We start from the raw sequence: 27,543 nt of genomic DNA on the forward strand, positions 1-27,543 counted from the left end.
CCCCTAAGGAAAGGAGGTCCTTTCCTTCAAACCTCCCGTGCTGGCAGCTAGGACTTGGTCATAGTCAATCAGTAGGGAAAGGGTACAAAGAAGAGAAGAAAGGGTACAAAGAAGAGAACAGATGTCCATCTGTTACCAGCACAAGGAAGAAATAGAGATGTTCCACCCCCAGGCTGGTGAAAGGGGCTGAAAGCAAAGCCTGTTCTCCTGTGTTTCGTGTATCTTGTCTTTGTCTGTGTCCCCTAAGCATGGAGGTGGTCACGGCACAGACAGGGGACTTGGGCTGTGCTTCCTAACAAAGGGACATTAACTGAGGTGTCACAATGCAGAAGACTTCATTTTTATTCCAAGCCTCTGCTCTTGCTTGGAAAATTACTGTTCCTCATAACCTCTCCCTTTGTGAGCTGTTTCAATAAACCCTCTCAATATTATCATCCTCGTTCTGTACACAAGGCTCAGCCACCTTTTGCCATGAGCTTTCTCTTCTAGCTACACAGAGGCAAATCTAATGATATTTAATAGTAAAACAAATTAGACCATCATCATCATTAGATTAAATGGACAACACGGTATAGCCTAAGTGATGCCCACCCAGTGCAAAGAACATTAGAAAAAATGGAAGTTTCCCCCAGCTTTGGAATTGTATTGTGATTAACAAATGCTTTTCCACAGCATCTATTTCATTTATTCATTTATTTATCACCATTATTATTATTAATATAATTAACCTTGTATTTGCAAGAGGTTGCTTTCCTCAGTCGTGTCCTGGGCTCAGCTCACAGGGATGCTCATGCTGCCATGTAGTTGCCCCGTTTTACCATAGAGGTAGCTGCATTTTAGTGACAAGTGAAGCAATGCATATACATTCAGTGCAGGTCTCCTGGGCCTTCTGGTACAAAAAGCACTCTGGAAATGAAAGAGGAAAGGAATGACCTTTTTTTTTTCTCAGTTCAGTGCTGACTTTCAGGGAGTGAGGAAGCCCTCTTGTCTTTCACACTCAAGCGTGGCTCTGAAGTATTGGTATTAATAAGCCTTCCTTTGGTTTTTTTCTTGAAGTAAATATGTCAAGAGATGTCAGAATCAGGGAATTTGGCAAGATAGACAGTCGTCTTTAGAGAGAGATTGTTTTCTATTATTGTTCCCCCCCCTGGGGAACAGCATCTTTGCGTCACCAGTAACAGCTGCATTTAACCAACATTTTGAAAGGAGATCGTGGGCTGACTCCAAGTAGGACAGCATCTGAGCAGATCGAACCAGAGGAACTTTTAAGAAACTATGCATTAGGAAAAAAATGTCTGTCTGTGGCTATATATATCTATCTATATATAGATAGCTGCATTGCTATCTCTAGAAATAGGCCTATAGCTATATATACAGAGACACACACCTAAATAAATACCCATGTCCATGCGTGCATACACATATATGTCCATGTATGTTTGTTTAGGTGTATAGTTTTCTGATTTTAGCCACCACGGGATAATTATGATTGACCAAAGCAGCAAACAGAGGGCCCCAGAGAAAGTTTGTGACTTTCGCTACCTTTTCCTGAACCATATAAATAGGATTATTTCACACAGAGCAGCATGGAAACCGCTTTCTGAAATTAGCAAAGTATGCTAAAGCCATCAGAGCCGGGAGAATTAACAGCTCGTAACTGCCCAGTGAGCGATTGCTCTTGGGCTGTTTTCTAAGGGGAAATTAGCACTGCTGAAAGACGCTGGAGATTGACAGCCCTGAAGATTGATGCCCTCTCCTTAGCCAGGGGAGCAGGTAGGCTGCAGCTGGCTATTGGAGCATGTTTCCCCAAATACCTTGCAGATAGCGTTAGTCTTGCCATGAACAACCGTGTCTCAGACGTGGTCAGTAGAAAACAACTGTTTAGCAAGGGGCAGGAGGAAGTTTTGTGGAAAGATGTCTTAGCAGCGTGTCATGGGAAGATAAGACAGTTTTCTTCGTGCCTTCAGGCAGTGCTGAAAGCCACTGCTGCACCACAGTCTGTATATATTCTCTCATATTCTGCTTTTAAGAAAACCCTTCACCAATGCAGCAGAGATGGTGGAAAATCCTGTTGTCCCACTCCTTCCCCAGGAGGCATGCATGGGCATCCATCATCCCAGTTGCACCCTGGATCTTCAGAAGGCATCCCTGCCTCTGAACAGAGAAGCTGCGAGATCTGTGGCTTCCCACCCCAGCACCCTGACCAGGCAGCTCCACGCGGTCTATTTTCCATCCGGTGTTTAAAAAGAGGCATTAGGACAAGGAAAGGAGGGGGAAGGGGTTGGCTGGTGTTCATTCTGAGGAAGGCGGTGTGGTTAAACACCAGCTGTTTATTTGTCTGCCGCGTGTTTCTCATCACTGAACCCCAAGCTGCTGAGCATCGGGAGTGGGCATGCAGCACTGCTGCATCACCACTACATGATAGATGCAGTTTTATATATATTTTTATATATATATATATATTTACTTATTTATTCTGTATTTGTTTTGTTCTTACACACTTCCCTAAGCCTCTGTTCTTGGGCATGTTGGAGACAGGGAGCAGAACTCAAAGGACTCTTGGTCTGGCCCAGGTTGGCCATTCTCCTTACAGCTTTCTTAGGTGCCCTTAAAAACAGCGGTGAGGGAGATCTGTATTCTTGGAGCTCCTCAATCTTTAAATAAAATACGGCACACATGGCAAGTCCTGATGTGCCTCTGGCATTAGTAGGCAGCTTTTTAGGCAATCTTTCCAAAAACTATAATAGTGCTTTGACTATGGACCCCTTCCCATCTGCACAGCCAGCCAACAGCAGCACCTTCAGCATGGGCATATTTCTGGTCACCTCTTCAGACACTGGCAGGAGTAATGGCATGTTTTGTTCAATAAGCAGAAATTTCCTTCATTCCCATCTCCCCAAAAACAACCCTAATGCCAAACACATCTTTTTCTTAAATCAGGTCAAACCCATCCTGTTTTCAAGGATGAGCTTCAGGGTAAATGTGATCAACATCGACTGAAATCATGGGGAAGGGGAATATAAGCCAGCAACTTGGGAGGTTAGCTCAGCTTGGAAACCACCAGCCTAGTGAGATGGACCGTCCTAAGATCAACCTCAGCCTGCCAATCCTGCCTTCATCCGCTACTGCTTGTTTATATCATGGTGGTTTTACTGCTTCTAGGGAAATCAGAGAGGCCTCAAGGATCCATCACACACCAAACACAATGGGAAAGGCCAGCATGTTGCAGGGCTGCTTTATCTAAACTCCCTTGTTCAAACCAAAGATCTTCTGTGCTTGGCCTTTGTTCTGGGAGCTCTCTGAGGTCCTTTTAAAAGGGAAAAACTTTGTGTAACTTCTAACTGATGGCACAAAACATGTTTACACAGCATATACAATGTTATACAGATGAAATGCCATCAAAGCATCATGCGTTTGCACCATGGAAGATGGGCAGATGTTTTAAAGTACTTGTAGGAATAAAAAAATTTGCATCATTTAGATGTGTTCTTCATTCTTGCAGGCAACCCTGACATACAGTCCGTCATGCCTATAGGTTAGTCTATAGGTTAGTGGGTTCCTGCACATGCTATAGCACCTTTTAGTGTGGTGCTGCTGATAGCGGTTTATGCCTAAAGTCTGTTGGGAAAGTCTGATGGTTTATAACAGCAGCGTAGTAGCACTTCACCTGAAAGCACAAGGGTTCTCACAACACAGCGCATAGTCCCCTTGTACTCCATATTTAACCCTTGCTGGCCCATAGTGGGTGCTTAAGGACAGTTTAGGAAGGCTGGCAAGGCAAGGGTGATCTCATCCTTACTTGTAGCCTCCCAAGAGCCCACAGCTGTGGGGCAGTCTCAGCATGTGGTTGTAGCACAGGATTTGGAGAACTTCCTTCTGTTAATGTGAGCAGCAGATTCAAGGAACATTTTTTCTGTGGCCTTTTGGATGTCCTGTGGCTATGAACACTGCAGGTAAACTGGGCATGGCATGGAAAAGTGCTACCTTTCATGAAAACAGCTATGGACACCCAAAAAGTTCAGCTGGTTTCTGAGACATGGGTGTATTCCCACCCTTTTTGTTTTCCTTTTTTTTTGTTAGACTGTTCTATAGAGCTGAACAACTCTCCAGCTTTGCTGACTGCAGTTAAGGTGTCCAATTTATTTGCCTACACTCAGGCACCCGGCACCACTGGAGATGCATTAACTACCTACAATATTAGCACAAGGCTGGCAGGTATCTGTGAGACCCATGGTCTCCTGGGACAGCATCTGGGGTCCACACGGGTACTTTCAGGCATCTCACACAGCACTTAATGCGTTTGTGTAGCCAACTGAGTCTGAAGATCTCTCTTTTTGGCTATCATGTGAACACAGACACTCAACACACACGAAGACACACATTTACATATCTCAATTGGGGTGTCTTGGTCTGAGAGCCAACCCCAGTTGCCATCCAGATGGTGAGGATCTGAAGTGCCTGGAACCTCTATAGATGAGGGGAACAGAATTCTGCAGCAAAAAGTCATTTTCAACATTCAGTGTTTTCCCCTGGGCTTAGGAAATCAGTGAGTGCTTTGTGCCTTTTGAAAAATATCCCTTCTCCCTGCCATTAAGTTTTTGGGTTTTTTTTTAATTGTAAAAAAAAAAGACCAAAAAGCAGTGACTACAGCTAGTGACAGAGGCTTTCTGGCATTGTGTATCATTCACAGAAGTTTGCTGCTTCCCCTGCTAATTTCAAACATGTCATTAGCAACATCTGAATCAGCAGCTTTGAGAAACCTTGCTGATACTTGATCTGGAAAGCCCTTATGTACGCTTCCATCCTCATATACTGCTAATCCCACCCTTCAGCATAGCCTGCCAGCCCCTCCAAAGGCTGCTGGATCCATTTCAGCTTCACAACCTAAATGTTGCAGAGTCTTAGTATTGTCTCGCAGAAGGGGAAAGAAAAAGGATGAAAGGAGAAAGCTGGATGCAGGGCACAGTGCAATGATACTGAGAATGGCATTTGCCACCAGTCATCATGCCTCAGTCACCCACATCCACCCTGTGGCAGTGGAAGGAAACAGGACACATGAATGCCAAAGCCCTGAAGGTTTCATCCAGGTGCTAAAACACAGGTTATGTTTATGCCCAGAGTTAAATGAGATGTCCTTGGGTATATGAGACAAGTGCATGGGAATTACAGATCCAACATGGGACCTACAGGGAACTCATGCCCTTCTGTAAGAGCAGCTTGGAGCCAGACAGGACATTTGGGTGTCTAAAATAGCATGATACACATGGAAGGACAACTGAGCTGGGTCCTAAAAGTTGCAAGACCTCTTATGTGGGACAAGAATGGGACTTGCTATATAAATGTAAACGCGTCTGTTTGAGCTAGTGACCCTGGACCCTTGTGTCACTCTTGTGACACCCAGTCAATGCAGCTGATGGCTGGTTCATCACCACCCCGTGATTAAAACAGATGAGTTGCACCCCTTTCTTACTGCTGCTGGGACCTCAGGTGGCCAGCTCTGATGAAGCTACCCACACCACAGACATCTAAATCAGAGGACCATGTCCAGTATGGCAGACTCCATGTACCCATATTAGAATTTGAAGGAGCAGAAATACTCTTTGTACAGTGTCCTACAGCCTGCTGCAATGCAGGAGTAAAAGCACAGCCATGGTTTCACCTTGGATGGGGCCTCAGACCCCCCGCCTGGTGCTCTGCTGCAGCCCTGTGCTGTCCTGCAGAGGAAAGCAGATTTCCTCTGGATTCAGATCAATGCAAATTATCTCCCCACTGGTGGAAGTGGACAAATTAGGAGTCGGGTTAAGCCCTGAGCACAGTATGAAAATGTAGCAGCCAAGTGCTCTGAGGGTCACACACCTGGAAGACGTCCAAACCACAGGGAGCAGGGAATGCAGGGACCCTCATGGGAGGGGGGCACATCCAGCCCATAGATGCCCATGGTGGCTAGGTTTTGTTTATTTTGTTTTTTCCATCCACTCTCTGAGTTCATGCAGAAGCCATCTCTAGCGCTGGTTTGGTTTCCTGTTCTCCCAAAGCCACCAGGCTGCCGTGAATTTTCTACCCTGAGGTCAGGCTGGTGGAAAGCTGAGATGCAGAGGGGAGCAGAGAGGAAGTCTCCCAGCAAACCAAGAGGGAGGGGGAAAGGGAGATCTTGTTACAGGTGCAGCATGCAATACATCTGAAATAGTACTTACGCTGTTTGTGGTTCGGTCTGTTGTCAGCCTGAGTTATGGCTGGAGCGAGGTGGGAGGGCAGGATCAGGTGCACTAGCTGGCTGGGGACAGATCGTTTCACCTGGCTGCACATGCTGGATGGCTGTGGTTTGGTGGAGCTTTGCCGTGGGTGACCAGAAAGGATGAGGGAAAGGAAGTGCCCTGAGGCCGTGCAGTGCCTGAGAGCACCACGGAGCATGACCTAGAGAGGATGCCTGGTGCATCACTTGATGGGAGGTCATTTCACCAACCCCAAAACAGCTCAGCCATATCAGGTGGCCTCATCCTGGCCAGCACTGTCCAAGAGCAACTACAACTGCCTCAGCCACGTGCAGGGAACATCTTCAGAGCATTCTTTTGCAGGCCGTTGGCAAGGGCTAAGGGAACACGTTAGTACTCCTTAGGGAGATGGCAGATGCAAGAGGCACAAGAAATCTGTAAGAGGTGGGAAGAAGGGGGGGATCAGATCCATCCCAAACCTTCTCCATCATTTTCTCATCCCAGCAGGGCATGGGATGGAGTGGGCAGAGGGCAACTTTCAAGGACACCAGTTTTGAAACTGATGATCCCTCATCTTGGTATTATATTGTGACTTACTGTATTTTGTTGCTAATGCCAGCCCCTGGAATCACAGACATTGCTGTTTTGTCCTTCTGGTTTTCCTTTAGCTTTTTTTCAGTGCACATGTCAACAGTTGAAGCAGTAAAGGCATCAAATTAAATGACACTGGTTAAAGTATCACACTTTTTATACCAGTGTGCCATGGTGTGGCAAGGCCAGATCTTTGCAGGTTGTGTTGCCTCCTCCAGCAGCTCAGGGGATGACCAGCGATGGTTAGTCTGTCTTCAGGGTGGATTTATAAGGGTTGTTATGTAGAGTTCCTGCTGCAGCAGGATTGTCTAGTGAGTAGTGCACTGTCCTGAGACTATGGAGGTCCAGGTTGTGCCCATGGCTTGGCCATGTGTGACCTTTGTGGTCTCCTGTGAATTATATAAACTCCGACCCGTCTCAGCTCCAAAAAGAGGGTTGTCAGACGATGGAGGTGGTTGTTTCAGCTGGCAGATGACTCAGTGGTTTGTTACCTGGAGGACCTTTCCTGATTCAGCATTGTGGTTTCCACCAAGCTGGGACCTCCCTTGTGCTAGGAGATGAGTGAGAGCTGGAATTGCCTTTAAAGAACCCTCCTGGGAACTAACAAGCATGAGCTGCCCTCCCAAGGGCTGCCCTGTGCAGCCTTTTGGAGAACCTCAACGTTTTTGCTCCTGAGGCTTTCCCCAAGGATCTAAGCACCCCATCCAAAAAATCACCTTTCCTGAAGGCTGTCCATTGTGGCCCTGGTAAGATTTGTGGCACCTATGTCTGCAAGGCAGCACACCAGCGTGCACGCATGCATGCATGTGTATGTCTTGGCAGTTCTGACTCAACATCCTTTCAAAAAGAGGCCCTGTGGTTAATCAGAGGAATTAACCACAGCCTCCAAAAACGTCCTGCCAGCCAATCATCAGGCTCTTCCCAAGGCCATCGCTGCTACAACGGTGGCGTTGTCTGACGGGAACGTGGATCTTTCCGGTTAAATTTCTGAATGGGGCTCAGGGACGCTTTTGTTCAGCTGGGCATAGTAACGCCTCGCAACTGCCCAGTTACCAAGAACCCTTAACGTGGAGTAGGATTTTTGCAGTAGGATTTTTTTTTAATTTTTTTTTATTATTATTATTTTCACCATGGAGGCAAATGTTTTCCAGTTCAAAGAGGATTCCAGCTCCGTAATGGGAAAAGGGCTCCAGGCTTTGAAAGGAAGGAGATTTCTTCCCCCCCCCCCAAAAAAAAAAAGTCTCGAATCTGCTCACATTTGCTTTTTAGTGCCTGCTGTCTCCACAGATATATAGGGAGATATATATAAATACGCACATACACACACGCTAGATTAATATTGGCAAGCGCACCACTCTGCCAATGGAAACCGCAAAGAAACATTCACATATCTGGGGATTCTGATGTAATAGGGCTGAGGTTTTGCATTCCAGGACAGCGTTTCTAGCCTCAAATCAAAATCAGAGCTGTCATTCAGAGCCCAGCGTTACTAATGTTATTGCAACCCAGCGGGTGGGGTGAGGGAAAGGCGGGAGACGGGAGAGGAGGGAGCGAGGAGAAAGATGCTGAATGGGTTGATTTCTTCAGGGTTTATTTCTGATTTCAGACGATGAAAGGCAGTACCATCTAGGATGGTGGCAGGCATTTTAACCCTTTCCAGGCAGGCATTCAGTAATCTCAGAGCTAAACTGCATGCCCCCAGCACTGGATGAAGAAAAACATCTCAATATTTAATGGGGGGGGGGGGGGGGAAAAGGTGTTTCTAAGCCCAGCTCTAAAATACAGATGGTTAAGAGAACTAAAACCTACTACAGAATTAATTGCTATGAGCTCTCCTGTGACAGGACCTTTCCCAATGGGACTTTGGCGAGCTAAAGTATCTGGAGTGGATAACCAGTCATAGGCTACTTTTGATTTTAAAAAAGAAAGATAAATGCAGGTGATGTTTTCTCATATCCCGCAGCCAAAGTATATCCTCCCCATGTTTTCTGTGGTGGGTTGACATTCCACCAGCCTTGACATCAGTCATTCAGCAATGGTATGGCATAGCCTTATAGCTAAATTTTACAGTTCCAAGCAAAAATCCCAGGTCAGTAGGCATTTTGTTCAAGCAAAAGCTGCCAAGTGATCTCTGGATTTGGCTGAGAGTTTGTAAAGCGCTTTGGGTTCCTTTGGGATAAAAATGCTGCAAAACTCCCCCCCCTCCAGTCATTAGGAAAGATGAATACCACTTTCCAAGCTGCTCTTCTGTAAGAGAGATGAGAACAAGTGTGATTGCCAAAGCCCCCCCACCCCCAGCAGGGTGCACCCCCAGAAGGTATGATAGCCTGAATCTCTGTGCTGCTACCACGGTTGTGTTACGATGCAGTAGGATGCGTTCTAATGTGACGCTATTTTTTCCATCATTTGTACTGCAGGAGGTCTTTGATCGCCTCTATTTGATTTATACTGTTGGATACTCCATCTCTCTGGGATCCCTCACAGTTGCTGTCCTTATCCTGGGATACTTCAGGTAGGCGGCTCTGTTTCTACCTAAGTGAGTTGACACTAGACTGGAAAAGCCTCGGGCTTTCCTGAAGGATAAAACTGGGGTGGCATGTGCTTCTTCAGCAAGCCACAAGAGGTTGCATCTGTGCTTTGGGCTGTGTTAGTGCCACTTAGGTCAAACTTTTTGGGGTGGGGGGTGGGGGGTGGGATGTTTGAACTTCTTCCGCTTGCTTGCAGTGGAGTTTTCCAGACCCTAATTGCAGCAAACGGGAAGAAAAGCATCTCCAGGAAGAGGTTTGTCTCCCTTGGAAGACTATCTAGGGTTTTCCTGTCCCTATCTATTACCCCTTCAGATGACTGGCTTAGATTTAGATGGGTGATATTTAGACAGCTAAGGTTTCTTAAAGGAAATTCCACTCTAAACCCAAATATTCATGAAGGATAGAACAGTTCAAGGGGACTCCAGCCATGTAAAAGTGCCCAGCTGACCCCTCCAACCTGCCCAAGCTGCTGCTGTACCTAGGGATCCAAACCTGACTGCTCGCCCTCCTAACTCTGATTGCCTACCCTCCCTTTCCACCACACCTGCCAACGATGTAGACCCCTAAATAGCACTTTGAACCTGTGCCATCCACTCCTCAGACCTGGCTGTTGCATCTTCTTGCTGTCACCGAGACCGTGGGATGGGAGGGATGAAAGCTGTCGGTCACAGCTCGGAGTTTGTCCTTTGGGAACCATACCTGGTGAGCTGCAGACAGAGCAGTGTGCTGAGCCCCGAGCACCAGGTCTGCTTCCCTTCAGTGCCTGGCAGGACCAGCTATCTCCTTCTAGCAAACGGCAGGGCCCAGACAACAGCTGTGAAGGGAAATTCTCCATGCAGCAAACAGCCACGTGGTGTCTGCAGAGGGACTCAGCAGCTCCCACTGTGCAGACTCGAGCTAAGCCCCCGACACATGCCACTGGGAATAAAATGTGTGGCCTTTGGCTCTAAAAGCGCTCAGACCTCTCTGCAGTGAGCAAAGGTCAGGTGCATTTGCTTGGACAGCAGAGCATCCCAGCGCCCAAATCCATGACACACACAAGCCAAAGGGGACTGCAGACCCCTCCGGGAGGCACTTCACATGATATAGTCCCAGAACACATCCCTGCCACCACCCCGCTGTCCCCTCAACCCTTTCCCTCCTGTTTCATTTCCCACTGGACACTGGCAAGGTTGATAAAATATGTAATATCCATGTATGCAAGAGCAGTCCTGGTTTTAAGAGACTCTCTCTTCATCCATGCGGTCAGAGCACTTCAGTAACAGCCCAGACTACGTGGGCAGCTGTGCTACAGCATCTTTGTCCCAGGGGTCAAAGCAGCAGCAGGGACCAAGCCAGATTTTATTCCCGATAACGCATAATCCAGAGATTCACTGACTACATTTCAAATGCAGGCACCAAAGCCCATCTTCATTTACACTTTAGCAGTTCCACTCGGCCTAATTTGTGTCATAATACAACAGGAAACAACTGGTATTACTGTCACAATATCCTCCAAAGGAGAAAAAAACACAGCTTTTGTTTTTTATTCCCATTATTGGAGCTGGGGATTTAAGAGAGTATAAATCCATCCATAAATCCATGCTCTTGGCTAGCCAGCCAGCAGAGCTATAGAGGGCAGAAGGGGACCCGAAAAAGTCACTTAAGTTTCTTCTTCTCCCCAAAGGCATGACCACTGTTTCTAATACACACCTCATAGAAATGGGTTCACTTCTTACTGTCCAGCTTTTCCCTCAAAAGGATCTTAAAGCGCTTTACAATCAGCATTTGTGGGGTCATTGCTGCCATTGCTGGGGTGGAGTCCAGAAACTGCACAGCATGACCAAGCAAGGGATAGTGTCTCTAACGGCAAACAGAGAAAACAGCCCAGCACGCTATAGTTACTACTATAGTTGCTACTAAATTTAGAGTGGGCACAAGGATTAGCGATTTACAAGAACCTCTGCAAAGTTTCTAGCAGCCACAAGTCCTGCAGCTTTTGTAGTCCATTTCCTCTGCACCAAGTGCAGGTAAATGTGAAGTCTTTAACTGCAGATTTGATGCTGAGAAGGGCAGATTTGTTGGAGGGATGGATTTAACAGTGAGAGGGGCACACAGAGGATACGCAGTTCAGTACCAGTGAGCACTGTGCATGTGTCCTGCCTGCTGTCTGTACATCTTGGAAAATGACTGTGTGTCTGATGCACACCCATTGCATGTGCACTGCACAGCTGGGACAGGCTCACCCTGCACACCCTGCACACCCTGCATACCCTGCACACAGGGACATGCACATCCTGCACACCCCGCACACCCTGCATACAGGGACATCCACACCCTGCACAGAGGGACATGCACACACTGCACAGCAGGGACATGCTTGCCATGCACACCTACACACAGGGACACGCACGCGTTGCACACACTGCACACAGGGATGTGCATGCCCTGCACACACTGCACAGCTGTTGTTGCCTCAATGCCCACTCACTGCATGCCAGATGTCCGTTCCCTGAATGTACACCGTGCACTGGATGCATGCTCGCTGCACACCCACTGCATTCATCCTGACGTTCACCAGAATCCAGACACTGCATGCGTGCTTCACACTGAATGCGCTGCCCCCAGCTGCGTGCACACTGTACACAGTATCCTGCACGGGCAAACTCACCACACACGTACTGCACACACACTGCATGCACACTGCACTCCAGATTTGCACACACAGAGCATGGACTGTGTATCACATACCCTCCTCCAGCTGCACGTGCACTGCACACATGCCACCCTCCTGATGCAGACTCACTGCCCACTGCATGCATGCTCACTACCCGTGCCCAATACAGGCAATATGCATCCCTATTTCTTTGCAAGACTTCCCAGTCAGAAAGAAAGGATTTTAAACAAGTACAGGCACAGCATTTTCCTAATGCAAAGTCAGCTGCAATGTGCTGCAACCAAACCCCTGGAGTCGGTGTTAATTCATTTACCAAACCCACGGGTGAACCGCGAGCCCAGGGCAGCAGTGGCACTAGCACTGTTTCCCCACGGTGGCACAGTGCTGATGAGAAGAGCTTCGGCTCTTCAGAAGCAGAGGTGACCCTGAGTCTGTCCAACAGATGGGCTAAACTACTCCAATCCTTCTCTGTCTCCTCCTCCAGACGTTTGCACTGCACTAGAAACTACATCCACATGCACCTGTTTGTCTCATTCATGCTGAGAGCTGTGAGCATCTTCGTGAAGGATGCAGTCTTGTACTCTGGGTCAGCTTTGGAGGAGATGGAACGGATCTCAGAGGAAGACTTGAAATCCATCACTGAAGCACCTCCAGCAGATAAATCACAGTTTGTGAGTATTCCCGGAGCAGCCGGTTCTCCAGACATCATGCCTCTGTCCTCTCTGTTCACCATTGTGCTTATTTTGGGGGGATTTTCCACCCTAGTGAGGGGCACCAGCTTCTTGCCTTTCCTCACCCTCCACAGCCACTCCCCATCCCTTCCCACTCCTTCTCAATCTACTGGTCCAGGGGGACTGCCCACCCCCATAGCTAAGGAAGACCTGTTCCCTCTGGCAGTCAAAGGTAAAGCCAAAGGTGATGTTTTGGTTCCCATCTACACTTAGTATTTTCAACATTTCCCTGATGGTCCCTAAAGCATATGGCCTGGGAAACTCCCCTGGGTACCCCAGCACCAGGCACATCAGCGCCTGCCTTTCACAGCACATGCTTCTCCCACCACAATGTGCAACAAGCCGATTTTCCACTTGGACCTCCTCTCTGTGCGATCCATGGAGGCATCACTGTGATGTAACATCTGTGCCATCAAACTGACAGCCCAGATGTAACAAAGCCACGGTTCAACGTGCCCTGATTCCAGAGCCAGAGCAGAGGTAGCGTGTGAGATGAAGGAGGTCGGCAGTCGACATCTCACCTCACTTTTTGCAGAGTAATTTTGCAGCAAACCATAGCTCATTGCCTCTGTTGTGATTTATCACTCCCATCTCTGAAAAAAAGACATTTTAGAAGGGACGATGGAGGGATTATGTGCTATTATAAGAAAGGGTAGGGCTCATCTGCACAAAATCCATTGTCTACAAGGGAGACACCTTCATTCAGTCTAGTCATCTCAGGTTCCATCTGTGGTCAGAGGTTGAACTTGCCTCCAAAAGTACATGTTCTTTTCACCATAAGAAAGCTCAGATGGCAATATCTGCATTGTCCATGTGCCTGGGGGGACGAAGACCATCCTCAGATTTCAAAGTCATCCCCACCTGCTGAAGCTGTCTGTTGTCTTTGTTCTCACCACAAATTTCCCATGGTGGATTCTAGGTACGACGGCTTGTCACCCCCAAATTGTTGGATGCTGTGGAGACAGAGGAGGTAAATTTTAGTAAGATCAGGGGTTGCCTTCAATGCACACAAAAAAACTGAGCTAGCTCAAACACCCTAGTGGCGTGTCTCTCATAATGTGGCAACAAACCTTCTGCCTGTGTATTCATTTGGCTTTTCAAGTCTTTCACTGCTTGTGCTACTACCAGGGACCTGGCCACCAACGCTCCTGCATAAAATCAGCAATCATGACGTGTCCCACTGTGCAGCCAAGTCCCCTCAAATGGCAATTTGTTATCGTTTTTCCTTCCCATTTCACTGATTTATTTCATTAATTTGGTGAGTCTCTGGCCGGAGCACTCGGCACACTTCAGAACACTCCCTTTTTGGAAAGAAACCAAAACATTTTACTGCATTGTTTTCTATTTCTCCTTGGGCTGGACTCATTATAAGGAATAAGTGGGATAATATATTGCATTCCTGGAATATTAGCAATTTATTGGCATATCCTATTCTTCCAAATTGAAAGGCAAAGAAGCGACAATTAATGTATTTGTTTCCAAGTGAAGTGAGAGTTCGCAATTATTGCCTGATGCTCCCTGTGTGAGGGTAGATGGTGATTTTTTGTAAATCTAAAAATCATTATTAAACCTGAATGGGGATTTTTCCCCTTTTTCCTTCCTTCTTTCCTTCTATTTTAACTCACTTCATCTGTGAAAGAAAATGGATATAGTTGTGTCCGTATTATATATATATATATGTATATGTATGTATATGTATGTATATATGTGTATAATATGTGCATATTCATTTTGATTGACAAAGTATTAGCATAAGAACTGTGCCAGAATAAAAAATTACCTTTTTATTTACAAGGTACTTATTATTGATGTTTTCTGCAAGTCAGTTCCTCTTAAAGGAAGGGGGAGCCTGGAGAGTGCTGCTGCCATGGGCTGTCTTTGGTAGCCATCGGCTTCCTGTGAGGTCGAACCGCCCAGAGCCCCTGCATTCCCACACTGACAAGAGATGGTTTTGTGTGTCCCTTTGTACCAGCTGACCCCATATGGCATCATTACTTTGCAGCCTTTCTCTAAGGGGGTGAGAAATGCTGGATGAAGGGTGGCTTTGCCCTGCTCCGTCAGTGGGCAGGACAGCCTGGAGTGGCGCTCAGGGTTTTCCTCTCCAGCAAGCAAAGGGTTGCAGGTCAGCACGAAGCGAGGGGTCAGCTTACAAGCCCATTTGAGATCATCATGTCCTGGAAGTCTCTGCCAGGTGTCCCTCTTTGCAGCTCAGGTCCGTTCAGAAAACACCTTGACATCGCAGGGGAAATCCTCCAGATTGTGGTTGCTCTTGGAGGACCAGTCACCAAAGCCTACAGCACCCATCCAGGGCACCTTCACACTCACTGAGGAAAGACAGGCAGCTCTGGAGGACCTCGTCTTGGACATCCATGACAGGATGGGGTGACTCACCCTCAGCATGGTGCCCTCTCTCTATGGGCTGGGGAAGGAGTCGTACTTCCAAGGGGTGTGACTTGCACCAGGTCACCCAGACTGAGGCGATTTGGCCACAGCCCTTTGTCCTCTAACATGGACGAGAGACCCAGGGAAAAGATGCCCACAGCTCGCCTAGAAAGTGTGTGAGCCCCTCATTACTGGGATTGGGAGACAGTAGGATCAGGTCGGCATCTCTTCACATGTACCCTTGTCCTCCTGCACCTCCCAAGTCACCTGCTATTGGAGACACAACATCAGGCTGAGGGGAAGCTTTCTTCTCAGTTGTTGATCTCTTCTGCTTTTGCGTTGAGCTTTCTGATTTACTTTTTTCCTTTCTCCATCTTGTTTTCCAGCCCATCTTGGTAAATTATGGCTTTATGTAGAACAAGAATTTCACACCATCTTCCCACATAACCCTGCCTTTCTGTGGTCCTTGCAGGTGGGCTGTAAAGTAGCAGTTACCTTCTTCCTCTACTTCCTGGCAACCAATTACTACTGGATTCTGGTGGAAGGGCTCTATCTCCACAGCCTCATCTTCATGGCATTTTTCTCAGAGAAGAAGTATCTTTGGGGATTCACATTATTTGGCTGGGGTAAGTCACGGCTGCTCCTTACGGCTGACCTGTGAGAGGGCTGTTGGAGGTGGTCTTTGAAGCAGATAGCGCGTATAGATAAATATAGGAGAGAGGACAGAGGTGGGGTGAGCATCAGAGACACAGTGACTCTTGCAAGGACATGTCAACTCTCTTGTGAAGCCTTTGTAATTTCTAAATTGTATTCACACTGCAGCACTTCCAGGACCTCTAGAAGGATCAGGCCAGGCTTGGAGAGGCAGCACACCTTGGCACCCTTCCAGGGCAGCAGATGTGTGCATGTGACACCTGATTTTAGTGCACCCTCTGGGTCACCCCCATCTCTGCCAAGTGCCTCCTGCTGAGAAACAGGCATCGGGCTGGAGGGGCAGCAAGTTGCATGGGTCTGTGAGCATCTGCTCCCAACAGCAGCCCCCAGCTCTGATAGCCTTCCTCAGCTCTCAGCTGCCTTAAAAAGCTCCTGGGGTTTCATGAGTGCTGGAACACCAGTAGAAACCTGCAATTTGTGGGGAGGACTTTTTTCTTTTTTTTTCCTTTTCTTTTAATTTGGGCATCTTTTCCTGGAGTAAAGAGAAAGGGGTGGGATGTGGGTGCAGGGGGGGTGCTCATTAGTGGAAGGCACTGTGGGCACATACCTTTCAGACCAGAATGTGCTTTCTGTTTGCTTCTGGCATTAGCTTTGGCTTGTGAGGCGTTACGAGGTGACGGTAGGCTGAGGACAATAAAACAACTGCCCGCAGTTGTCTGAAGTGTGGGAACTGTAAGGGAGAACAGGAAACATATTAGATGATCCTCCAGGACATAACAAAGACTAATGGGGTGTAGGTCTACAAAGGAGCTTACAGCAGGAGCAACTTGTTGGGAGGTGTCTCTGGTTACCTCTGAACTGTACTGTCCAGGACCACTTCCCAGTTTCCAGGTCTAAAATGCACCTGGCCACATCCTGACTGCATTTTAGTACAAGATTAATGTGTGCACCACACCATTCCTGTTCCAGAACATGATTTCTGCTGGAAGAAAACCGGTGTCTCTAACAGTGGAGCTCTGAGCAAGCCAGATAGTGCAGAACTGAGTTTGTGGAGGGCTGCAGGCTTTTGCTTTGTGAGAGGAAGGAAGGGATTCAGTAGCCTGGGGCAGCCCAGCCCGGAGGACTCTGCCCAGCCTTCCTCCTTCCCAGGTGTGCTCTGGGGGAGAAGGGGACCACGAGCTCATTGCTGACCTCATGCTCAGCCGGTACATAGGTCAGAAACTGCTGGTGCTGCCATATGATAAAGATGGGAGGTGTAAATACGAGTCCGCAGGTGGGCATCCATCTCTGAGGCCAAGTCTAGTCCCAGCCAGCTGGTAGGTTTGGGGAAAAAAAGTAAATAAAGACAGATACTTTGGGGACAAGGCATTTCTTACCTTAGCTCCTGTGAGGCAGAAAGCACTTCAAATGTCACCTCTTTTTTAAAACAAATGAACAAAAAACAAATTCAAAAAAACCCAAACCCCATCCTCTTCCAAACCTTTAAGCTACGTAAAATTTGCTTCTCAGAAAATGGCACGAAACTGAACAGAGCAGACTTAAAGAAGCAAGTCCTCAGAGCAAATCCTGGAAGAGAGGGAAGCAGCTGAAAAATAATGCCATATGTTTAACAAGAAAAACCAACTTGATGCTGCTCGTAGTGCAGCCAAAGGAAAACAGTCTAACAGGCATGGGTTCCTCTCATTAATTCTTCCAACCACTGCCAGAGTATAATCATTTTATCAGAGCAACCACAAAGCTGAAGTCACACCTGTCACAACACCAATCATCTGTGTGCTTCCAAAAGTTTGAGGCTGCTCAATTTAAATTCCTCTGGAATGAGAACATAGGATCCCTCCAGTTGCATTTGGTTTTGCTTTGTTTTGATTAGCATGATAATGTACACACGCCTCCCCCTGCACAGACGTATTGTTTTGATAGCTTTTGGGCACTGGAAAGGGCAACCCAATCCATTGGAGTCAGTGGAAAAATTCCAGTTCCCTGCAGTGGGCACTGGATCCTGCCCATACCACAGCAATGAATGTCAGGGAATCAGTGATGGGTAATCACGACGTTCCATGTAGGTACAGAAAAGACAAGTTTGCCTGAAAAACCTAGATATTTTTTGGCTTGTGTAACAATAAACAGCAGTGCATTTATCCTGCCTGGACATTTCCAAGGTGGGGGCAGGGAGCAAAAATCACCCTACAACATCTTATTTCCAGACTGCTGAAGAAAGCAGAACGTGTAGTTACTCTTTGATGTCAGCCCCAAAGATTTCTGTGGAGTCTTTTCAATCCACATCCTCACTGGCACCAGGGAGCATGGCTCCCTGAAAGTCCGCAGTGCCCTTCTTGTGCGGGAGACACTGATGACAGAAAGGAACTTGTTCCTTGCCAATACCCAACAAAAATAAATAAATAATGATATTATGGGCGACAATAAATTCCCCAGCAGCCTTCAAGTTCCCTGCAGCTGTTTTATGAAGGAAGTCTAAGAAGCATGACCAATAGCTAGAAAACCCAAACTGATTCCACTGGCATTTTTCCTTCACACCATGTTAATTCCCCCCTCCCTGCCAGCTGCACTGCACCGGCTTTCAGCTGCGGTGCAAATGAGGATCGCAGGGAGATCTGGAAAACACAAATAGATCAACGTGTTAGTGTTGGAGGTGCTCAGTTCCAAAGCCCCATGATGGTGAGCCCTGCGTGTTTATCTAAGCACCAATCATCCTTGCCTGAAAGTGTTTGCACCTAACAGCACAAGAAGCATAAAAGGGCATTACCAGCCACACTTAATATTAGGAAACTGTGACACAGAGGGACTGAAAAAACACATGCATTGTTCCTCAGAGACGTTTTCAAATAGCAGGGAACTGAGACCAGATTTCTCCAGACCTAAAGCTTTCTTCTGGCATTTTTTTCTCTTTTACTCCCAGCTTTGACCCATGCATGCAAGCCACCTTTCCAACTGCTAGAAGACACAGGCACAAGAAAAGCGACAGAGGAGAGCAAGGGGTTGGGGTGGCCACCACACTTTGCCCAGCTTGAGGTTTGCACATTTTCCACCTGATGGGGAGACACCTGACTTTATAGCACCTGCATTGTACACACTGTGTGTATTGACTGGAAATGCACAGCGCATACAATGTGGATTCTGTAGAAGTCGCTCACAGCATCGCTGCCCGGTGGGGTTCGTCCTGCGTCACACCGGTCGTGCACATGGGGTACATCTGTGCAAGGGGGAGGACACGCATGCATCCACCCATGCCTGCATCTGCCTGTGTTCATAGCCACACAGGACACCACAGCTTTGTGGAGACTCACTTTCCTTTCTCTGCTGGGATGGCCAGATGCGTTGAGCCACACGTGACCTTCCTGCTCACGGAGCTCCTCTTGGATGTCTTGGGATCCTCTCAGGATCCTCTTGGGTGTCTTGCTGTTCATGGATATCTTTGGATGTCCAACTTTGAGGACCGCAGTCCTGATTTTTGGGCCAATGGTTCTCCCATCACCGGGCACTGTGAGTGCTCGGCAGGAGGGATTGTTAATCTTGGGGCATCACAGATCAGGACTTTCAAGTGGAGGCACCAAAGAGTCAGTTATCACCCTCTGAAAGTAAAAGATGCTGGAGGCAAGGCTAAGCCTTCTGACTATTCACGTTGAAAGACTTGCTTACTAGACTGGGAGGAAAAGGTTGAGCTCTAGACATCACCTGATGGTTCAAGTGCTCCACATTACATTGACGTAGAGTATCTAAAACTGAGGCAGAGGAAAGGGAGGGAGAGGATTCATACTAGTTTTTATAAATTTAAAAACATTTATGATTGTTCACACTGCAAAAAAAATAACCATGTAGGAGACTCAGAAAAACAAATGTAGCCATAAAATGGGTGCCGGGAACTCACCTTGTGCGTTTTGCAGAAGATGTCAAGGATCCTTTTCCTAAGCTTGCTTGAACGGAATGAGGCAGCAGCACACAGGGCACAATAAATCCACACATAGGTATTTCTTAAGTGTAATTATTTTCTGCTTTATATTTTATTGTTGCTAGGAACCTTGAACACAGCACAGGATTAGTGTGAATGGGAACAGTGTCTCTCCTGAAGTGCAGGGCAGGCAAGAGAGAAGCAAGTACATGTCAAACATCCAAATCTCTGACACAATCCGTCTTCCAAACTCAGAGCTTCACAATAGCGAGTGAACATCCATCATCTCGCAGGCAGGCAGCAGGCATGTCAGCCTCTCAACACGGCCAGTTTCTCAGTTGATATAAACTGGAATGTCATCAACGGGATCAGCAAAGCCGTATGCATTTAAGCCTTGGATAGCTCAGCCAGTAGCCCGGAGCGTGCACATGGTTTTCATAGATAGGTGATTAACAGTGAGGAGGAAATAGACAGGGCTTGTTGCAATAAATCACCGCCTTCCCCAAGCCCTCAGCTTCCACACGCTCATGGGTTCCCAGTGCAATAGGTTAAGTATTTTCTTTCCAATGCCAGCCATCGCAGGGGACTGTAAAGCAGGGCACGTTCCTTATAAATGTATCTTTGTAGCCAGTGCTGGTCCTGAGTGAGGCTCTGTGTTTAATTATTTATGCTTTCTTATATTACCATGGCATTTAAAGGTTCCAACCAAGATAACGGCCCCGTTGTCCATGTATGTATGAGACAGGCGTCCCCGCTCCACACCCCAGCTCAGGAAAGCGTCCGTGGTCAGGAAAGCCTTTAAGCACCCTAATGAGACTTAAGTGCATGCTGAAAGTTAAGCGTGTGCTTATGCATGCCGAGCCCCAATGAGCTTTGACTGTGAACAGCATATTTACAGTCATCGGTGATAAATGTCGCCTTTATTTATTTTTAATTTTTTTTTTCACCTGAAAGGGGCTATTCTTCTGGAATTTGTGGAAGCTACTGTGGATTTGATCCTGCCTTTTAAGGGAAGCCAGTAGGGGACTCAGTTGTACAAATAAAGCAGAACTGGACCCTAAAAAAATAAATAGAATATTGCATTTGGATATTGGTGATTCTTTTACTTTTCACAAGGAAAAGGTGATGCCCAGTGTAGCTGTGCTGAAATAAGGGTGGTTCATTTGGGAATGAACCTTTGGTTAGAGTATTTTGTACGCATTACCCTAAATTCTAGCATTTATCTGCCCACGATGCAAGCCTCTCACACGTAACAGAGCTTCTAATCCATCCAGGCCGATACTGGGAGAAATGATCTGATTCCCGATCCACCTTTTCTGGACATCAGGGGAAGGGAACGAATATCTTGGGAAAGGTGTGCTGCATTAAACCCTTCTCTGCTTCAAGTGAATGAGCTGGCTAAAGCAGATCCCAATCCCAGGTTCAAGCACTACGGCTCTGTATCTGCAAAGCAGTGCCAGAGGGCAGGCGGGACCTGAAGATTTATCCTGTCAAACCCATGACCCATCTCAGGCCCAGACCAGACTGGTACCTCCCAGCCGTGAATCAGGAGGTGGCTTAAGCCTGGACCACTCCTGGCCAGCAACTTGGGGAAGCGAGCTGCTCCCTTCTGGAAGCCAGGAGGGCTGAGTGGGGTGGATGTGTCCAGACCAGGACATTTGTCTTTCAGAAAATGCTCCCAGCCACTGTTTGGTTTACCATTTGGACTACAGAAGAGATGTGAGACCAAGATCAGGCTTTCCTAGTCTAAATTATGCTTGAATATTTAAAAGCTGCTTCTTCCACCTTCCTCTAGCCCACTCCACCTGGGCCCATGGTAATGCAGCCCGCTAGTCCCCCTGCTCACCCCATCGGACCTGTGTTTTTTTGCAGGACTCCCTGCTATATTTGTTACAGCGTGGGCCAGTGTGAGAGCCACTCTCGCCGACACAGAGTAAGTCACATTGCATTTTCTTTTCTCCTTTTTACATGTGATGCTTTAGTGGGGCTTTTAGCAATGGTGACTTTGTGGGTGAACCGAAAGGAAAAAAGGAACCAGGCAAAGCCAGAAGTGATTTCTGGTATGAAGTTAGCCAACTTCTAGGGGGGGGTGTGGCAGGGAAGCGTAAGGTGAATGCAACATTCCTAGATTTCCTTTCATTTTACAGAATTCTATCAATGTGAACACCTGCAGCTCTTATCCCTGGGGCTAAAGGACACTGCCTCACAGCTAGACAGGGACAGGACACGGATTTTTAAAATCCTGAAATAATGGGAATGGAGTTGGGAGGCAGCAGGTTCAGCACAGTGAAAGAATGTGGTTTGGCACTGACCAGGTGATGAGGCTGCAGCTCCTCCCCGCAGGAGACGTGGATGCCAGCGTGTGCTTCAGTTTGAAAAGCTTTTGTATAAATTCATGGAAGTTAAATCCTGCTAGAAGTATTAGATACTCGGTAATGCTCTGGCTCAGAAAGCCATCCCGAGCAGCAAATTATTGGAATATCCTAGGAAAGAATTACTACCTGCTTATTACCTGTTCTACCTTAAATATCAGCTTCTGGCTACTGTCAGAAATAAGATGTGGATCAGCTGCTTCTTTGGTCCTACACATGCACCCTCATGGCCTCATACCCTTACAGTATGCTGAATGAAGGATCCATAGCATCCAGTCTTCAACCCCCCCCAAATCACGTGTTTCCCCCATAACACACAGTGGGTTTCATTTGAACACTAAAGTGTGGGGTCCCCAGGCAACTTTTCAAGTTACGTTGCCTGGGAGAACACTGCTTTCCAAATGGGATTTCGGCTCCAGGCTTGGAAGGATGGAGCAGCACAGCTGCTGGTGTGACGCATTGGCATTGGCACGGGCTCGTCCTTGCAGAGCCTCTCCATCAGCACCGCTGGTTTCTCTGCCCCTGCCTCTCGCTTTCCTTGAATAGCTGCCTGGGCAGCATTTGGCCAGTGAAATGAAAACTGCAGCTGCCATGTGGGGGCTGTCTGGGCCAGATAAAGAAAACCCTGTGGCACTCCTCTCCCCGGGGTTGGAGAGAATTCGAACAGAGTAATTAACACTGAGTGACCTTATTCAATGGCTTCTGGAAACACCTGGGAAGAAATAGTGTTCAGCCCCTTCTTGGCAGATGGAGGACCATAGCCCAACGTCCATGCCACCAACTGTTTGCCCTTCCAGTCCTCACTTGGACAAAGGCTGATGACGAAAAGGAGACAAAGAATTCTGTGGGGTATGGCTGGGTCTCCCTGCACAAGCTGGGCTGCAGGAAGCACAGGAACGGAATGTGCAATGACAGCATTGTCCCCGTCACCGTGTCTTCAGACGGGACCTGTGCCCATGCAAAGTCGGGCGGGCTTTTTCCAAGGGGTAATATTAAGCCTTTTCAGCCTCTCTGATTTTCACAAACGCTGGATTGCTCTTAACATAGTTTTTTTCTGGTAGGGAGGTGAAGAAGAATTGGAAAAGGGTGGGTTCCTGCCCAGAGGGGACAAGAGCTGTGGAAAGAGCTGTTCCACCATCTGGAGAACATAACTTTACATGCATTTAGTAGTGGTTTCTGGTTTGAATAGTGTAAGAGCAGGAGAAGGGCTATTTCAAAGCCATGCTGACCGGAGGCAGGGTTGGAGCTGGGTCCTTCCACTGCAACAGGCCTGGGAGGATCCCACCGTTCCAGGCTGGATTTAGCCAATGGGACGTTTCAGCCTATTGCTTTTTGTAACCAAGGATTTCCTGATGGGATGTCAATCTCTTCTCAGGTGTTGGGACTTGAGTGCTGGCAATTTAAAATGGATTATTCAGGTGCCCATCCTGGCAGCTATCGTGGTGAGTACTGGCTGGCTGCAAGAGGTGGGAGGCAGCGCCTTTGGTCGCTGCAGGCTCAGCGGGATGAGTTGAGCCAGGTTTCCCTGCACTAATCACCCTGTGAAAGCAGCTCCTGCCTTGATAGTGTGGAGTCTATATATGTCCAGTTTAAGGCCCTTATATTTGACCTGCCTGTAAGTTCAGTAGCTGTATGCAGCAGAAGGGTTTATGAGCAACATCAGGTTTTGCTTAGAAGAGAAAAATGAAACAGGGGTAAGACCCTAAAATCATTAATGAAACAAACATTCAAGCCCAAATATTCCCAACCCATGCGATACTGGAAACCCTCAGGGGTCATAACACCTTCTCACCAGGCATCTCCAGTGGGAAGAACCGGAATTTAGGTTCCATAGCTGGACCGAATCTTTTCCCAAGGCACGCTTCAATGCCATCAGATTGTTTCAGACCCAGCCTTCTGAACTGATAAAAGCTTGGGATACCTCAAAGGTGGGGAAAAAAGTTAAACCATCCCAGCTACAATCAGACATGATGTTAAACACTGATGGAGGATTACTTCAGCCCCCACCCAGGAGCCAGACGGGACAGAAGGGATGTAAGTGACATTATCCAGACACAGGACTAAGCTCACAAGCTAGAGAGCTCATTGTAAGATGTGATTATCTGCACAAGTGGAATTTGGTGGGTAGTTATGCGTTTGTTTGAGCAGGGTCCTAATTAGCTGGAGAACCTGCTTTCACAGCTTTCAGTAATTACCCTCTTTCCTTCCTCTGTCTTTCTCTGTGGTTCTTCATTAGTCCATCTTCTGATGGTTAGGTGAGAGATGCATGCAGAAGAGCTTGTCCACTCCCACGCATCCTAGTTCCCCATTACAATCATCCACAAGTAGCTGAGTGGAGTCAGTAGGAAGATCTCTCCAGTCTTCAGAGGGGTGTGCATAAAGCTCTAGATACTTCCTTCTGACTCATAAAGAAAATCAGACCGTCTGCACATAAACAGCAGGAAAGTTTCTGGGGTGAATATGCTCATATGGGCAATTAGGTGAGCTGCTTTGGACTTGGGGGGCTTTTTTCTTCATCTGAATTTCTTTTTGGTGGAATATCTCTGCCTGGCTCTAGCAATTACTTCTGTGACTTGGAAGAAACGACTCACCAAGCCCACATCATGGTCACTGGAAACAAAATAGTAGGATGGAGAAGAAAGTTCAGATAGTTCAGCTAGATGAATGCCAGCAACCCCATTGCATTTAATTTAAAGCCCAATTAGCAGAGGAGAAAGAGCTCAATTGAGGCTCATCCTTGTAAAAATAATGTTTCTCCATGAGGCTGTGCTGTGCTTGTACCCTAGCTATTTGTAAATGCAGCTATTTATCATGCAGAAATATTCTGTGGGTTGTTTCTGTTTAATTTCTGTGGGTTCATATTGTTCATTTGGCTGCCTTTTCAATTCCCACACTAGCTGGTCATACGTTGCTGGACTAGAAGTTATGCATTTTCTGGATGTACTTGCAGAGAATTTGGAGGTTGAGGGGCTTAAAATCCCTCCACTCCAGCTTTGCTGCTAGCTTTGATGTTACGCAGTTGTCTGGATTTCTTCTGAAGCTGAGCACATGTTTCAGGAAGTCAGAGGAGTTCCCTCCTGACTGTGATAAGGTTGGACATCTTCTTTTAGCAGACAAATGCAGAACAAGATCCCACTTCTGAGCCTTTTTAAGCTAGAAAAACTCATGAGAAACAAAGCCTGCTTTTTTTTTTTTTTTCCCCTCCTTTCAGATTGGTTTCCAATGAAAATGAATTCTATGCCCCAAGGCTGTGTGCTTCTCTGCCTGTCGGTCTATCCATCCCTCCCTTACAATTTCTGTGCCAGTCAGTAAATTCCAACCAAATGTAACTAAGGGAATGGGGTTGCATGGATGTTAAATTCCCACAAACCTCATGAAAACAGTCAAATAGATACAGGAGAGAAATTCTACTAATGCCCCTTCAAAGGAAAGGGTGTAGTACAGCTTTACCCCCTTTTTAACACAGAGGAGAGCTGTTCAATATGAATTTGCACCTCATTAAAGGAGAAGGAATCCAACCACAGAAGACAAAGCCATAGCAAACCGGCCGTGTTCATTCAGCGGCTCAGGGAGCTACTTGTTTTAACAGTAAGGATAATTAACCATTGGAACGACTTACCAATGGTTGTGGTAGGATCTCCGTCATGGAAACACTGAAACCCAGATCTGCTATAGCTCAAACAGAAATGAATACAAGGAGGTCTTACGGACTGCGTTTTGCAGGAGATCAAACTAGAGGTTCACAACAGTCCCTTCGGGCGTAAAACTATGAGCCTGTGTGTGGCATGGTAATTTGTTTCCTTGAAATGTTGCTATACTGGCATCTGAGAAGTCAAATGACTGCTGCAAGTCTCCAGAAAAAGCCATGGGCATCCGTGTTAGCCTGGCAACATGGATCTGCCCAGTGCAGATGGTTACGGGATGGTTCTGCTTGTGGCCTTGCCCATAGTCCTAAGAATGGGTTTGTCTGGGGCAGCAGCAGGTGTGATCCCAGCCCCAGTGAAACCAGTCTCTGAAAAGCTCCAGAAAGCCAAGAATCCCTCAAAGGTCTCCCTATTTTTCATCTCTGTTCAGTGCCAGGGTAGCCATGAGATGTTGCCATTACCTTTTGCTGCATGGGTCACCACGCACGTGTTCCTGTAGGACTAGATTAACTTGACTGAGCAGCTGGCCGCAAGATGAGTCCACAGATGTGGCTCCCTGTATGGGAAGTAGACATTACCTCCCTGCTGTCCTTATCTGATCCATACTAAACCGTCTTCCAGAGGGAGGGTTAGCAGCCAACATACAACTGAAGTTTTATGGTTATATTGCCCTTCTGCATTCTTGATTTGTCATCTCTAGTTAAGTCTACTCTGTGTCTTCATCACAGTGCAGTTTTCTTGCTCTTTTTTCCTTTTGCACATGGAAATATGGAAAGGCATCCTACTAATGCATCTCAGCCTGATGAGATCTTAATCCTGGGTGGGCTGCAAGAGACAAACACAACGTAATTTCGCTCTGCTCCCTAAACCCCAAACTAAGTTTGAGAAATTTGTGAGACCACTGTATGAAGTTTTTTTTTTAAAAAAAAAAAAAAAAAAAGGTGATGTGGAAAATTCAGAGATGTCTGTAGTCCATACCTCAAAATGCTTGGTAAGCACAGCCTTATATATTGATCTCATACCCAACTACGCAGTGTCTGCTGGGCTGGCTAGCTCAGGTGTAGGTGTTTCCATGTGAGATGCACACACCTTGTCAGGGAATGTCATTCCCTTCTCTCTCTCAGCCATCCAGGTTAAGCACAGCTGACTAGAACACACCAAACACTGGGTCTTCCCAGGAGGAGCTTATCCTTTTCACGGGACAAGCTCTCCCAGGAGGAGCTTCATACACAGCATGGTCAGGACCCTGCCACAGCGCCTTGACTCATCTTGGGGAAAGCATTGACTAAACAACGCTACCATCACCTGGGTCTTTTTTAACAGTTATCCTTTCTTTGTTGTTTCTTTTCCCCCACCTCTTCCAGGTAAATTTTATTCTTTTTATCAATATTATCAGAGTCCTAGCAACCAAGCTACGAGAGACGAATGCAGGGAGGTGTGACTCAAGGCAACAGTACAGGTAAGTCACATAGCCTTTCCACTTTTTGGGAGATGTCAAAGTCCTTGTTTCACCCCACTGACTACAGAGGGAGCCCAGGGTGACTAGTTCATGGCATCTGCACTGTAGATGTCTAAAATAAGATGAGAAGAATTCTGTCTTCCAAGTCTGGTAATGCAGAATGAATCAACTGCAGATTAAACATCTCCTAAACTTTTCAAAACCAACCTGGGGGACCAGCCTCATAGGTTAAAAGAGGAATTCAGTCTTTCAGCGAGTTTGGAAGTGGCTGTGCCGGCCTTGAACCAAAAGTGGAAAAGTAAAAGCATTATTTATGCTGTTGAAGCCCCTAAAACTAGTACCAATTTATTTATTTCTATTTATTTCCCTCCTGTGCTTTGTAAAACTCGGTCTATTTGTTAAATCTC

The 27,543-nt window shown here is 47.0% G+C and overlaps 1 protein-coding gene across 1 annotated transcript in view; it reads left to right on the forward strand.

Annotated features, from left to right (window-relative positions):
* The window catches only part of PTH1R (parathyroid hormone 1 receptor), a 121,296-nt gene that overhangs the window by 82,284 nt on the left and 11,469 nt on the right, over positions 1-27,543 (forward strand). The window contains exons 5-10 of the mRNA XM_005229553.3: positions 9,221-9,315; positions 12,472-12,658; positions 15,573-15,726; positions 21,534-21,594; positions 23,409-23,475; positions 27,042-27,136. Of these exons, the coding sequence (XP_005229610.1) occupies positions 9,221-9,315; positions 12,472-12,658; positions 15,573-15,726; positions 21,534-21,594; positions 23,409-23,475; positions 27,042-27,136 (659 nt within the window). The remainder of the gene's footprint in view (positions 1-9,220; positions 9,316-12,471; positions 12,659-15,572; positions 15,727-21,533; positions 21,595-23,408; positions 23,476-27,041; positions 27,137-27,543) is intronic.

The sequence above is a fragment of the Falco peregrinus genome, chromosome 5, assembly GCF_023634155.1.
Source record: "Falco peregrinus isolate bFalPer1 chromosome 5, bFalPer1.pri, whole genome shotgun sequence".
Classification (NCBI taxonomy): domain Eukaryota; kingdom Metazoa; phylum Chordata; class Aves; order Falconiformes; family Falconidae; genus Falco; species Falco peregrinus.